At 35.1% G+C, this 16549-nt stretch overlaps 2 protein-coding genes across 2 annotated transcripts; one reads left to right on the top strand and one right to left on the bottom strand.

Annotated features, from left to right (window-relative positions):
- The first annotated feature begins 17 nt into the window (after positions 1-17).
- Positions 18-5621, top strand: LOC131954089 (sushi, von Willebrand factor type A, EGF and pentraxin domain-containing protein 1-like). The gene is made up of 5 exons (XM_059317609.1): positions 18-230; positions 1216-1494; positions 2657-2848; positions 3544-3732; positions 4605-5621. The coding sequence occupies exons 1-5, from the start codon at positions 38-40 to the stop codon at positions 4862-4864; spliced, it is 1113 nt and encodes a 370-aa protein (XP_059173592.1). The 5' UTR covers positions 18-37; the 3' UTR covers positions 4865-5621.
- Positions 5622-6563: 942 nt separating this feature from the next.
- Positions 6564-16207, bottom strand: LOC131954091 (protein lifeguard 1-like). The gene is made up of 11 exons (XM_059317611.1): positions 16188-16207; positions 14397-14492; positions 14141-14219; positions 13818-13871; positions 13586-13676; positions 13304-13341; positions 12586-12631; positions 12311-12352; positions 11023-11112; positions 10630-10677; positions 6564-9765 (listed from the first exon to the last, which is right to left on the bottom strand). The coding sequence occupies exons 2-11, from the start codon at positions 14464-14466 to the stop codon at positions 9613-9615; spliced, it is 711 nt and encodes a 236-aa protein (XP_059173594.1). The 5' UTR covers positions 14467-14492; positions 16188-16207; the 3' UTR covers positions 6564-9612.
- Positions 16208-16549: the final 342 nt, after the last annotated feature.

Below are 16549 nucleotides of genomic sequence, written 5' to 3'. Positions count from 1 at the left end.
ACTTTGTTCTACAGCCCTTACCTGCCCACTGATCAAGATGAATAACTCACTGATGGCCTCTGCACCTTTTGTAGCCTTACCACAAAATGACAGCTTCTCTATAATGACCAATGTGACCTTCACTTGTGTCAAAGGTCATGAACTCAATGGCACCAATAGCACAGCTGTCACAAGCAGGTGTATGAACTTTGAACTTTGGCTGCCAGACATCACCCAGATTCTTTGTTCAAGTAAGTTAGACTTTCTTAACTGGACATAACTAGTCAACTTTGACCTTCACTGGACCTAATTAGTCAATTTTGACCTTCTTAATTATACCTAATTAGTAAACTTTGACCTTCTTAACTGGACCTAATTAGTCAAGTTTAATCTTCTTAAGTGGACCTAATTAGTCAAGTTTAATCTTCTTAAGTGGACCTAATTAGTCAACTTTGACCTTCTTAATTGGACCTAATTAGTCAAGTTTGACCAACTTAACTGGACAAACTGGAAACTATTGGCCTGTTAAAACCTAACGACCTTCCAGAAACTGAATGTTTAAATATATAACAAACAACATTGGTTTTTATTTTATTTTCATCATCTGGACATTGTGTGCCTTCTTTGTCCTTTTAATTCTTGCCATAATGGAACATAAAAGTCTGTGGAGAAACTTTACAGTTAATTACCTTTTGACATGTTAAACTTGTACAGTTGATTACCTTTTGACATGATAAACTTGTACAGTTAATTACCTTTTGACATGTTAAACTTGTACAGTTGATAACCTTTTGACATGTTAAACTTGTAAAGTTAATTACCTTTTGACATGTTAGACTTGTACAGTTGATTACCTTTTGACATGTTAAACTTGTAAAGTTGATTACCTTTTGACATGTTAAACTTGTACAGTTGATTACCTTTTGACATGTTAAACTTGTAAAGTTGATTACCTTTTGACATGTTAAACTTGTACAGTTAATTACCTTTTGACATGTTAAACTTGTACAGTTGATTACCTTTTGACATGTTAAACTTGTACAGTTACCTTTTGACATGTTAAACTTGTACAGTTGATTACCTTTTGACATGTTAAACTTGTACAGTTGATTACCTTTTGACATGTTAAACTTGTACAGTTGATTACCTTTTGACATGTTAAACTTGTTCAGTTGATTACCTTTTGACATGTTAAACTTGTACAGATGATTACCTTTTGACATTTTAAACTTGTAGAAGTCAGCTGTGGATCTGTCCCTGTTGTGACCAATGCTCAGATAATACCTAATGAGACCAACACAACTCTGTATGGAGACACAGTGCGCTACCAAGAGACCAACACAACTCTGTATGGAGACACAGTGCGCTACCAAGAGACCAACACAACTCTGTATGGAGACACAGTGCGCTACCGCTGTACTAACATAGCCTACAACTTTAACGGCACCATGGAGGTATGGAACATGACATGTAATGAGATGAAGCGATGGCAGCCACCTGCTCCAGCTTGTCAGCGTAAGACATTTTTATCTTTTGGATAGATCTTTTGGATAGATTTTATCTTTTGGATAGATTTTATCTTTTGGATAGATTTTATCTTTTGGATAGATTTTATCTTTTGGATAGATTTTATCTTTTGGATAGATTTTATCTTTTGGATAGATTTTATCTTTTGGATAGATTTTATCTTTTGGATAGATTTTATCTTAGCAAGCCATCCATTTATTACAATAACCATGTTAGAGAGGGACATAAAAATTATTCTTGACATTAATTAAAAATGTGTTGTTTTTTTCCCATCTTCTGAGAAACCATTAAAGAAAAGTTAAAAATAAAGCTGAAAAAAATTCAGAAATTCAATATTTTAAGAATCTCTTTTATAAAATGGCCGATGCTAGCCGAAATAAGATACGCATTCGATATGCATTCGCAATGGAGAGAAACTACGACTTGCCTTCGCTGCGATGTTTTCGATGGTACTGCGCATGCGTGTGTTTACAACCGCAGAACCCTAACACCAACCCTAATCCTACCCCTAACCCTCATTCTAGCCCTAACCCTAGCCATATGTCACTGCGCATGCACAGAGCTATCTTTAGACGACTAAGTGGAGACATAGGGGAGAAAAATATTCTTCCGAGTAGTCATTTCGTTATAAAATATGCATATGTTGAGAATATAAATATATTTTTGTCTTACTTTTCTGAAATTTTGCTTAAGTAAGACAAACTTTGGCCATATTATTGGTCATGATTTCAGTTCTGTAACCCCAACTTTCATATTCATTTGTGAATTTTTTTAAATTTCTAATTTTTAAACTCAGCATGACCTAGTTAAGCCATTTTTGGTTTACATTTAGCATGTGATCCTGAGGAAGAAAACTTTTGGCTTTTTCAATATTTTAAAAACAACAAAATATGCCACAGAAATGTCACACTACTATACTATACAATCAAGTTTTTATAATTAACATTTGTTTTAACCACACTTCAATAAAAAAACATTTTTAGTTACAATTTTTATTTAAAAACAATTTTAAAAATGTATTTACTTTAAGCATGATTCAATTTTTGTTTAAACATTTATGAAGGATAAATTAATTACATTATACTACTAATTATCATTATAAATTTAAAATGTATGTATATGTGTATTTCAACTTTTTTTACAACTGCAGCCATAAAGTGCTATGACACGCCAGTGGTGACCAATGCAGTGTCCAACGGGAGTGCCAGTTTTTACACGTACAGCACAGTGGTAACTTTTACTTGCCAGGAAGGATGTTTCTTCCCCTCTGACAACTCAACGGTCAAGTCAACTCAGTGCAATCTTAATGGCAGCTGGAGTTACGTGGAACCTATGTGTGAAAGTAAGGCTAGGATTAGTTACACTTTCAGTAGCAGAGTAGGCCCGTACTTACAACAAGAAATGGTGTCAAAGTTAGGATCAAAATACTTTTAAAATAATTAATAGGTTAATAAAGTAATTAAACATGTGCCACATCTATATTAATTAAACACTAGACAATACATAATTAGAATAAAATTGGTCAAAATGTTGGAGACTATACAGATAGCAAATTTCAGTCAAGGAGAAAATAATGGACTTGACATACACAAAATGTAATGTTGTGGTCATCAGCATTAGGAGAATTTTAACTGGAGGTCGGGATTTTTTTTACCCAAAACATTTTAGTCAGATCAGTCGAAGTCTAATGGCCATGAAAATCTATATTTATATAGAAATCGCTAAGGGGAGGTAAATATATGGTTTATTTTTCTGTTGACTACTGAAGATGGTTTAGTAAATGATTTAGATCAGGGGTCTCCAAACTACGGCCTGCGGGCCGGATGCGGCCAGCGAAGTCCTCTCATCCGGCCCGCGGAGATCATTTTGTCCAAGAAAAAATTGTTTGTTGGTGATAGCTGAGGAACTTTGGCCAGAAAAACCAAAGACATGCCTGGAAGAAACTGGCCCACGAACTGAAATTTGATAGTTAATGCGGCCCTCGGATTGAAAAGTTTGGAGACCCCTGATTGAGATGACCACTGATTTTTTTTTCAGGGTTCTTCTGTGCCGTCAACCCTCCACCAATAGCCCAGTCGACCATCATCAAAACCACAGACAGCACACACGCCGTGTACAAGTGTGATGAGGGAACAGAGTTCTCAGACCTGATGAAAGAAAAGGAAACGAGCTGCAACAATGTCACGCTGCTGTGGACCCAAGTCCTTGACGTGTGTCGCAGGTTAAGTAAGTAGACGTTAACCCCTTTATGTTCCATGGGTTAAGTGGACATCAACCTTCTCATGTTCTCGGAGTGGACAACCTCATGTGACAAAGATCTTTGAAACCTTTAAGTCCTACATGCATACTTTTCCATTTCTGTTCCCTCATGCCAAGTTTCATGCCCAGCCCCATGCCCAACCCCATGCCCAGACTCATGAAGTTTAATCAAACAGGGTTCCAATGTATAAACTTGAACAAAAGCTATTTAAAAATTGACAGACATTGACTCCAGGTGCATACCTTAATGGTCTACCCTCTGAATATTTTAGTGCTCAATTAATACTATTTGCTCTTTGAATTTTTTACACTTGTATTCAGTCCTCATTTAATAATCCCCTACAACATGTCATGATCCATAAGTCCAATGAAAAATATCTTTTTTTTTCTAACTGTTGGAGGTTTACATGGTAAAAATTTCTAGGACTTAAGGTACATGGTTTAGAATAAAATCTAAGGGTGAAAGTAAATTGTAGGTAGGGTTGTAAGTTAATATAAATGCAAGTTAATGTTTTACACATTTTTACCTTAAATTTGAGTGCATCTACTACATTGTCATAAAATATTATTTATTACCAGGGATTAGCTAATAATACCTAAGTGGATTAGTAGACAAGAGCAGAGTTTCTTCTAGGCATCTCTTTGGGGGCACTCAGCCCCCTGAAGAAAGTCTACCCCCCCCCCCCCCCGAACGAAATGGAATTTATATAGAAAATATATACTTTTAAGAGTGTCCGCCCTCTGGAAATTTTAGTCCACCCCCCCATTCACTTTACTTTCTCCAATGTCAAGGTTGTAGACTTCGTGAAGTGTTGTAGAACTGACTCCTTAATCCACAGGTGGGGCTGAAACCAATATTTGGCTCTCTCTGACAAACACCAGTTTTGTTGAGTCACCATTCAAGGGGTGCTACTCCTACACATTAATAGAGTGCTCTGTTCTTTGCATGAACACACCAGGCTGTTCCATCATTAATTATAGTGACAACAAAAGCAATCCACTGAACTGTAAGCTCTACACAGGAAAGGTAAACAGTCTAACTCCACTGCACAGTTCTAACTGGAATGTTTACCTTGTGGGACAGATGCTTTTAAACTAACAGTGAAGGTAGATGTAAGTAGTGTTGAAAATTAAAATATAAAGTTAAATAGGTGACTAGAATATATTGTTATTATTTTAAAATATAGTTCATGTGAAGATTTAAAATTCTGAAATTGTGCAAGTAAAATTCTGGTGTTGGGAGCTTGTACAAATGTTTTCTGTGCATTTGCTGCAGCATCTTGTGGACATTTTGTGGGAGGTGTCACAGGTTCTACAGTTCACTGAGTGAAGAAATGACTGAATTCACTGAGTGAAGAAATGACTGAATTCATTGAGTAAAGAAATGATTAAGTTAAATGACTGAAAATGACTATGTTGACTGAGTGAAGAATTGACTAAGTTCACTGTGTAAAGAAATTACTACATTCACTGAGTAAAGTAATGACTAAGTTAAATGACTGAAAAGGACAAAGTTCACTGAGCAGAGAGAGAACCAAATTTTAGCTTTGAGAAAAAATATCTGTAGTTTTCAAAAAACTAAATAGCGACTCTAAAATTTGACAGTAAGATTTCTACCATGGCAAAACTGCTGGTATTTATAAACATGAATTGTACTGCATGCTTTGACCACCATAGACACACAACACTATTTTACCTTTGTGTACAGAAGATCTATCTAGATGACTAGGCAGAATTGGCCTACGAGATCAATTTGTATTTGATTGTTACTTGCTGATGTAATCATTGTTGGAGCTTTATCTAATGTTTGTATATATATATCAACTTTGTCTTCTCTTAGATGTATTTAGATGTTTAAAAGCAAATTTCAAAAATAAATCTGTCTTGTTTGGCTCGTATTTTTTTTTTGCTGTTTACAACTGGTGCCCCAATTAGTTGTGATTGTGGTTAGGTAAGTTTCACATTCAAGATTTTGTCTCTTCCTAAGCTGGAAAGAAATTTTCCAACAACTTCTGCTGCAAATTTAAAAAGATGAAAGCAAGGACATTCAAAAGTGGAGGGAAGGGTTGCCATGTTCTTACACAATGTTCAGTTAATATCTACGTCATCGTAGCTAAGTCATATAACTCAAAACTTAAACACTCTGCAGTCTTAACTTTATGTATCTTGTGTGGTGTTTCTAAAAACTACAGACATGCAGGTCAAGGAAACAAATAGGTTTATAAAGGTTTAAACAGGGGGTAACACAAGTGAGAGGTTCAGTACCCCCACAAAATTATCTGTGACCTGTCTGGCACTTCTATAGACTGGAGACTGATGTGTAAAACAATGTAAATTATGGTTCATGTTTTTCTGAAGCATTTTAAAGGTTCAGAACTATTCACACCACTAAAAAATAAAGGTTTCTGTTTTTAAATATTTTACATTAAATCATTATACTTATAATTATATATAGAATTATAATAATAGTTATATATATAATTAAACACTTAAAAAATTGTAAGTTTTCTAAATTTTGGTTTCACATTTAATATACAGCTTAATACTATTTACAATTTGGTGGTTAAGAATTTTGATGCTCTCCCTTCTATTTTCTTTATATTTTAAATAAAACTGTTTGAAAATTAGTAATAATATAATTGTAAAATATTGAGTGATAAGCTATATTATGGTGGGAGCTACTAGCAAATAGGTCTTAAATGTGTGTTTTTGTCCAGATCCAGTCTTAAAATGGATATGAGAAGTCAGCACCCAATGGTTCAATAAAAGCACATTTAAATAATAACAAAACAAAGCCATTTAAGCTTAAACATTTTAATGAATCCTAACTTGTCAAGAAACAACAAAATTACAATACTGAGTCAAGAAAGATTGGTAAATAAAAATCTTCTATTTACAGAGGTTAGAAAGGTGTGTTTTGTTTCACACTTTTCACATTCTACAAGATAAAATTTACCCCTTTCAGAACATAATCCATATTATAAAAAGGAACAGAAAACGAAATGGAATTGAATTATCTGAATGTAAGTTTCCAGTTCTAAAATTAAGCCTATAAAGACCAGGTAACAATTTTTAAAAATCAAACGACCTTTTTTTAAAAAAAAATCAATGATCCCTTTTGTTTTAAACAATCAGATGACTATTTTTTAAAACCTTAAATTGATCAGGCCATTCAAACAATAGTGGGTTTGTTTTTTTATATAGGCCTATTTTTAAATTAAAACATCTCTATTGACTAGATTTTGCTGACATGGCAGTTCACAATTTTTTTTTAAATTGATAAAAAAGAAAAACCTGGGATATAAATACTGAAACTGTCAGCACAAAAAAAAGCTGACAACGTAACCCTCCAAAAATAACTGGAAAACTTGAATATATAATAAGTACTGAAAATTATGACATGCAAATGTATTTACACAAAGGGGAAAAAAAGATTGCCTGTAAAATCTTTCCTGGTGGATGGATTTCAGGGCGCTGTAATTAAAAAGCTACCCCACTGTAAGGATATGATGGGACACAACTCTGGCTACCCCACTGTAAGGATATGATGGGACACAACTCTACCCAGTGGCCTTAGACCACTCTTCAGGGGCAAATAAACATTTATAAAACCTGCACAGTGCTACTACAACATGATTATAAAAACTAAAGTACATGTTGTTTTCATCAAATTGTTTGGTGTTTTTAATATTTCTGGTGACTAAAAAGTTGAGGAAAAAAAACAATCTTAGTATAAATTATAGGGGATATTACAAAAAGCATGCAAGTATTGGTTTCTAACTTTTAAAAAAAAAATGAATAACACCTTCAATGATGCAGTAAAAACATACTTTCAAATACAAATGAGCAAAGAAACTACTACTACTATGGTTGTCGTAATTAAAAAATAGTCAATCAAAGTTTGTACTAGATAACTAATACAACTAGCAATGACAGTCAAGAAAATGTAAATAAAATGGAGCATCAAAATCAAAAATATTTCAAGGTCTCCACATTTGAAATTTCTATAATATAGATTCCTAAAACATTAAATGTCTAATTTTTAAAGCTCTAATTTTAATATTTTTTAAAGTGTGTGGCACCTCAGGATCCAAGAATGATCTGGTCTATAATAGAACTAACCTAGGTGAAGGAATTGTTAGCATTAGGGGAATCCCTGAAACAGACTAAATACCAAAAGTCAGCAATAATCTGTCAACAGCTCCACTAGCTGGAGGCCTACTCACTGAGCCAAAGTACAGAGCATCAAGTTCATGAATATTCTTATCTTTCAAGTTATGTAAAGCAAGCACAGTCGATTGGAATGGAAAAAATTGGCTGTTTAAGCAGAAAATCCTATTTAAATTATAAAGGATTTTTCAAATTAATGAACAAAGACAAGAATACAGGGGGGTGGAAAAACTGCCAAAGCAAGTTAAAATCCCACAAGAAAAAAAATGTCATGTACCCTTTACTGCCCTAGTGTAAAACGTTATGGCCAAAAGTAAAATTACTTTTTTTTAATCCTGCCACTTAAAATTAAATTTTCTTTAGATATCCACATACCTGACTGACTGAAAACTAAAACACATGAAACTTTCCCTGTATAATGCTTAAAGTCTAAATTAAATAGTGTAATAATTAACATATGATAAAAAAAAATCACACCTAGAAAACAATTTTTAAAAACCAAAAGAGAATCCACAGCTTTATGATAAAAAACATTTTAAATGTCAAAAACAATTTCTGCAGTCACTGGAACTACCAGTATTTTATTTTTTGCTATCACTTCATTAAATAACAGAAGCCTGATTCAACATAGCAAAGGTAGATTTTAATTACTTTAAATTTCACTAACTCAACTTTCATTATTTAAAAAAATGAACTTTAAAAATTAGCTCCCTTGATAGAACAAAGAGAAAAGCATACAAACAAAATCAAACTTGTTTCTGGCTTCCGTCCATACGTTTAAAACCTCATTACTTATGAACTTCAATTCTACACATAAACACAAGTCTGGCACAAAAGACAGTACCACATACAGTACAGTAAGCACTCAAATCCACAGTAAAGGGTTTTAAAAAAATAATCCTGGATACTACTCACATAAGTTTGTCAAGAATTAATCTTTGTACAATAGGTAAGTTTGACAAAAGTCAAAATTTGGACAGAACTTACCATGTACACCAAATACCAACATGTACAAAAATAAATTATCTGTTAACCCTTTAAGGAGCAACAAAGTCTGTGCAGCTCTAAAGATGTTCACACTGCAGGCTGGTTATTTTGATTATAATTAACTGGTTAACCACATCACTATTTGAAGCAGTTTCATCACAGGATTAAAAAATTAAATCACCAGGTAAAATTTTATATTTGCCTTGCTATGCTAATAATGTTTAAGAACAACCATAAAATATTTAACCAATTTTGTCATCCAACTTTTCACCAAAATTGTCCGTTCTAAATTTCACCAAAAATGTGAAGAGAATAGAGTTGTTAAGCAGATTGGAGAGATTTGATGAGATTTTTTTTCTTATGTGTACTCAGATCATAAAAACAAACAAATATAAAACAACGAAATCAGCTTAATTATGATGATGTAAAACACCTAATTATAAGACTTAATAAACCACAAAGGAAGTCTGTTATAATATTTTGCCCACGACAAAGAAGAAAAAATGAGCAGGATTATAAGCCATGTTGTAAAATGAAATGATAAGTCATTGTATTTCACCAAAAACACCTAATCACTTGGTACAACCTAATCATGTTTTACAACCTAAGCAAATCACATTTAACTGTTGTTAAGCCTGGCTGCAATAAATCACATTAAATATATGCTGTATATCACATAAACCTTGACCTTTAATCTCTGGAACTGCCAATGATGGAGAGGATGAAGAGGAAGAGGTTTACAATGTCCAGGTACAAGTTAAGGGCAGCAAAGATGTACTCCTCAGGTGAGAGGGAGTATTTGTGTTTTCCTCCCAGCATCAGCTGTGTGTCAAACACCAGGTACTGTGGGAAACAATGGTGGTATCAGTGGGCAACAATGGTGGTATCATGACACAGTGGGCAACAATGGTGGTATCAGTGGGCAACAATGGTGGTATCAGTGGGCAACATGGTGATATCAGTGGGCAACAATGGTGGTATCAGTGGGCAACAATGGTGGTATCATGACACAGTGGGCAACAATGGTGGTATCATGATACAGTGGGCAACAATGGTGGTATCAGTGGGCAACAATGGTGGTATCAGTGGGCAACAATGGTGGTATCATGACACAGTGGGCAACAATGGTGGTATCAGTGGGCAACAATGGTGGTATCAGTGGGCAACAATGGTGGTATCAGTGGGCAACAATGGTGAGTGGTATCATGATACAGTGGGCAACAATGGTGGTATCAGTGGGCAACAATGGTGGTATCATGACACAGTGGCCAACATGGTGGTATCAGTGGGCAACAATGGTGGTATCATGATACAGACAGTGGGCAACAATGGTGGTATCATGATACAGTGGGCAACAATGGTGGTATCAGTGGGCAACAATGGTGGTATCATGATACAGTGGGCAACAATGGTGGTATCATGATACAGTGGGCAACAATGGTGGTATCATGATACAGTGGGCAACAATGGTGGTATCAGTGGGCAACAATGGTGGTATCATGATACAGACAGTGGGCAACAATGGTGGTATCATGACACAGTGGGCAACAATGGTGGTATCATGACACATCAAATATTTTCTTTAAATAGAAATATTATAAGATTTTTTTTAAAAATCAGAACAATTTTGAAATGCATTATGCATTATGGCCTCTGATAGGCTAATTTAAAACTTGCAACCATATCTAGAGGTAAAAGTAAACTTACTGCGGAGAAGAGCAGAGCACCAATAGATGAGTAAACCAAGCTCAACCACTGAAATATTCAAAAAGATGACAATCATTTCAACTAAATCACATCATACAATCAGCCATCATCTCAACTAAATCACATTATACAACCTGCATCATTTCAACTAAATCACATTATACAGTCTGCATCATCTCAACTAAATCACATCATACAATCAGCATCATTTCAACAAAAATACATCACACAATCTGCATCATCTCAACTAAATCACATTATACAATCTGCCTTGGCCATACATTTCTAAGTAAATACATTTCACTAGAGACAATTATTTCAACTAATTTTCTTATTGTTGTATATTGATTAGATCTACAATGCTAACAAAATGTGGACAAAATGTTGACTTACCCTGCTTTGGATGATAGCACAGAGCAGTCCAAAACAAAAGAGAACAATGACAAAAACAAAGAGGAGCCCTCCCATCATTGTGAAGTCCCACTGTGGACAGATACAGCAAGGTTACATCATGTGGACAGATACAGTAAGGTTACATCATGTGGACAGATACAGTAAGGTTACAACACAATCATGTGGACAGATACAGCGAGGTTACAACACAATCATGTGGACAGATACAGCGAGGTTACAACACAATCATGTGGACAAATATCACTTTAATAGTGGAATGTCAATGTGCTAAGCACACAGTCCATGTATGCAACTCTAGAAGGTCAATGTGCTGACCACATGTACACAAGGTCACTGCGGTTACACACGCTGTATATAGTCTACACTGATTGTAAAAATAGATCAGTATACACCTAATATTGCTCCTGGTCAACTTATTTCAGGAAAAAATTCTTATTCTCTAAAAAATTACTTGTCATTTAGAAAGAAGGTTGAAGCATTGCTTCTATTTAGGGGTGGGACTTGTCTCTGTGTAATGATGGGGATGGGGTGTAAAGAATATGAAACATAAACCGGGAGTGATCTCCCCTAAACTTTCTCGAATATTCTTATATAACTTGGAATATAGACATGATTTTTAATTACTTAAACTTTTAAAAATAGAATAGAATCTCATAGAAAAAAGAATTGCGCACCAAGCGAACGCCAAAACAAATTGTGCATAATAGTGTGCAATATTATTAGTACTTTATAAATTTACATGCGTTTTTTGAGAAATCGGAAATAGCGTAAATTATTAGTACTTCCGGTCAACGGAAATTACTCAAAATTTGAAAGAAGGTAGAGAATTAGATCTTTTACTTACATGTGAAATTTCATTGATCTATCTGAAATAGTACTTAAGTTATAGGCTTTTGAAAAATTTAAAATAGAAAAAGTACCACTTCCGGTTATCGGAAGTCGCTCAAAAGTTGATCAGGATCTACGATTTTGATAGAATACTTATATATGAAATTTCATCAACCTAGCTGTAACGTTACTCAAGTTATCGTGTTTACACACAGACAGACACACAGACAGACACACAGACATACGGACAAGATTGCAAAATTATGTTTTTCCGTATCAGTGAGGTGTAAAACGTTGAGATTTGTAAAAATCTCAATTTTTTTTGCACGATTACAATACTTTCTCTATACTTCGTATATACGAGAAAGTAAAAAAAACATGATTTCATTGAAGGACACCCCTCCCCCCTCCAGGAAGGTCATTAAAAAACCAGACTCACCTTGGTTTGGAATGCAAACACTGTCAGGGCTATACTAACAACCTGTGGTACATACAAGTCATTAATTAGGTAAGGACTACACTGTCATATGTGCTAATCAGCAATCAGGTAAGGACTAAACTGTCATATATGCTAATTAGCAATCAGGTAAAGACCTAATGGTCATATATGTTAACTCGCAATCAGTTAAAGACTTAACCGCCCTACTTGCTAACTAGCAACCATTGAAACAAAGACAACATATGGTGACATGAGTGGACATTATGATGACTCACTGCTGTGATGCCTACAGCCATCAACACTTCATCTTTTTCATAATGGCTGAAATAATCAAACTAAATTTATCTGACAAGCACAAACGACATAGTGTTAATATCTTACAGATACAATATACAGCGCATTAAGTTATGGACAACCCAGTGACCAGCCTATTAAATGGACAACCCTACTAACAAACCTATTAAATGAAAAACCCTACTGACCAGCCCATGGTTTGGACAACCTACTGACCAGCCCATGGTTTGGACAACCCTACTGACCAGCCCATGGTTTGGACAACCCTACTGACCAGCCCATGGTTTGGACAACCCTACTGACCAGCCCATGGTTTGGACAACCCTACTGACCAGCCCATGGTTTAGACAACCCTACTGACCAGCCCATGGTTTGGACAACCCTACTGACCAGCCCATGGTTTAGACAACCCTACTGACCAGCCCATGGTTTAGACAACCCTACTGACCAGCCCATGGTTTAGACAACCCTACTGACCAGCCCATGGTTTGGACAACCCTACTGACCAGCCCATGGTTTGGACAACCCTACTGACCAGCCCATAGTTTGGACAACCCTACTGACCAGCCCATGGTTTAGACAACCCTACTGACCAACCCATGGTTTAGACAACCCTACTGACCAGCCCATAGTTTGGACAACCCTACTGACCAGCCCATGGTTTGGACAACCCTACTGATATGACCAACCTGCACCTACCTTGAAACAGCTCCTAGCAGGATTCCCTCACAACCAGTCTGGGACAGAAAAAGTTAACATTTATTTTCTACAACATCACAAATTTAGTTACTGTCTCAACAACATCACAAATTTAGTTACTGTCTCAACAACATCACAAATTTAGTTGGTTATTGTTATAACTACAACATAACAAATTTATAATTGTTATCACAACTTAACAGACTTTTTTCAATAAATGAACAGCACTACAAAACAGTCCCTAGCAGTAAAAAAAACCAAATGAAAAAACAACAAACATACGAAAGTCATGAGAAGAATCATATTGATTGGAGATCTCCTCCTGAAGTCTGGGCAGCACGCAAGAACTATGATGATGACAAAGGTCATGACACTGAAAATTATCAAAGTCATAAGAGGTAATTTTACTACAAGTGGAGACTAAGTCACATAGAAATCTTTATAAAATTTTATCCCAACAATCTATGACAACTGAACTGAGATTTGAACTGACAAAATTATGGATACAACTCACAAGGCCAAAATCCACATCCATGGATTGTCTCTTGAGTATTCTTTGACTGGATCTCTGGGGAACAACAGAAGGTGACAGTTAGATGGTGACACCAACACAAAAACTACAGGAAATACTTTTTGCACATAACCCAAATGTATGCAGTAATCTAGGGTCTGACTTTAAATGATAGTGTATGGAGATTTGATTTAAGGTCAAACTCTACACTGTCAGTTTAAAGACTGAATGGTTATTTCTAGTATCTCAACAATTTGAATGTAAAGCTCACAGATAATATATTACACAGTCTACCTGTTATCTATAACAATAAGGGGTGAACTTACACATAGACAAAGAGAGCTATAAGCGCAGCAGTGATGCCAATCTGCACAGATAGAATGGCATAAACTTTCCGAATAAATCCTGAAATGTTGGACAAAAGTTATTGTAATCAATATCCTTAACTTTGGTATTTTGTATACACCACAAAGACTGCATAGCGATCTGATTTATTCAGTGACTAACATTTCAAATTTACAGAATGCAAACATCTTTTGATAATAAACATTTATTTTTACATTTTACAAAATCTGGCCTTACCAAGTCTAACAGCTTTTTCTTGGAACGAGTCTTCATTGAAGAATTGTTCCCCTGCTTCTTGGTCATACATTTTGTTGAGCACTGGCCTAGACAACTCTAATAAAAAGCAAATATAAATAAATTGTAAGTCCAGTGTTAAAGTTCAAACAAGACTGGATATTTTGATGAGGGTGTTTTCTTTCTTAGCATAAACACTCCTTCAGTTCAAGTTCATGTAGACATAAAAGGTCTGAAGCCAGGGCTGAAACAGGGTGACAAATCAAGCAGTTCTTTTAACCAGATTGCCCATGTTTATATATTATTAGGATACTAGAAAATCTTGCTTGCAAACACGGCTGTTTAAAGTTAATTTCTGGCCTATAGGCACCTATTCAGCATATTGAAATATTTAGTCTTTAGACCAAAGTCTAAATCGTTAGACATTGCTTTCTGGCACTTTTGGCAGTTTATTATTCAATTATCTATTATATTTGACACAAAATAGGCCTAGATCTATATCACAGTTAACTTGTATTATGTAAAGCCATAATAATATCTATATATATAATTCTCTTCTGGGATCAGTTAGAAAACAAGCTGCAAGCGCCTCCTTGCAGTCCCCTCTCTTTCTCTCTATCACTATCACTACCACCCCCACCCCAACATTGTCTGGTGAGCAGTGTTCACTCTAAATTTTTACAAAGCTAAATGTTTACAAATCGAAGAGCCGTACAGCCGGGTTTCTATTAGGGGCAGATAATTTAGTTCGATTTTAAACTTACAGGAGGTAACTAAGAAATAACTAAGAGGAGGCTGCTTTCACGGGGGGGGGGGGGGTGTAGTATCGGGGTTAGGGGAAAGGGGGGGGGTTAGTGTTTTAAAGCAAATATTTTCAGTGGCAGCATTGGTACTGTCGAATTTACAAATTATGAATTACTGAAAAGTAGAAAATAAAACAACTAAATAGCGGCGTATGATACGCTGCGGGTCGGCTCGTTTAAATTAATAATAATGAGTAACCTTTTATTTTACATTACTACTTAGGCCTAACCGACTGAAAGGAGATTGTTAATATTATTGTTTTTAGTATATATTTAACTCAATGCAACGAGCCCGTGGGTAGGTTGAGGCCACGCCGGGGGGACGATCGGTCCGGGATTCAAAGGGTTGATTCTCTAAATATTATCCGAATCGAGATCTAGATTAGCAGCTGACTAGCTGCTAGAGCTAGATCAGATCTAGCCTAGATTATATTCTAAATCTAGCTAGATTCTAGATCTAGATCTGTGTCTAGATCTAGAAATTCGGTAATCTATCGTTTTAGGTACGTAAAATAGCCCTCGGCTAGTAATGTACGAAAAAGTTACCTCATTGTCAAGGTTTTAATAGAAGTATATTATAATATATTTGTGTCAAATATAGATAAATGAATAATAAACCTAAATCAATGGCTAAATATATCAATATAGATCTAGGCAAGAAATTAACAGCAGTGTTTGCGAGCAGGATTTGCTATCTATATAAAAAGCGGCCATTGTAAGTAGTTAGAGTGGCTTCCCCTGAATATTTCGCTATAAGTTTACAATAAAAAAAATAAACAAGATGGCTGCTATACTGCTATAGTAAATGAGCATGGTTGCATCTGTTGAAAACATCGCTAGTCTTTATTTAATATTTATTACTGAAAAGTTTTAAATCAGTTGTTTAAAACCAGGTAGGCCTACATAAATGAAACAAGGAAACATTTTTGTATTTTTCAAACCATAAATCCTTCTCAAAATGTGAAATAATTATCAAAATTTAAGGAGTCACCTGTTTTTCACATTACTAGTCGCGGGCGATTTTACGTAGATCTAGAGTAGGTAATCTATCGTTTTGGGTACGTAAAATGGCCAGCGGCTAGTAATGTACGAAAAAGTTACCTCATTGTCAAGGCTTTTAAAAGTATATTTTCATATATTTGTGTCAAATATTAGGGTAAAGGAGGGCGTTAAGAGCCACACTTTTTAGCACTTGTACATTTTTAAAGATCTCTACTAATCTAAGAATTTTTTAGTATTGAAAATATGGCAAAATTATTCTAACATATCTTACACAATATAAAAATAATAACAAAGTCTATTAAATATACTTTAAATGGGTTTAATTGAACATTTATTGTCATACCCCCGAAA

The sequence above is a fragment of the Physella acuta genome, unplaced genomic scaffold (genome assembly GCF_028476545.2).
Source record: "Physella acuta isolate Inbredline_101_S28 unplaced genomic scaffold, ASM2847654v3 ptg000972l, whole genome shotgun sequence".
In the NCBI taxonomy this organism is placed as follows: Eukaryota; Metazoa; Mollusca; class Gastropoda; family Physidae; genus Physella; species Physella acuta.
Note: the sequence above shows the minus strand (reverse complement) of the source record. Positions and strands in the feature narration are given on the sequence as shown.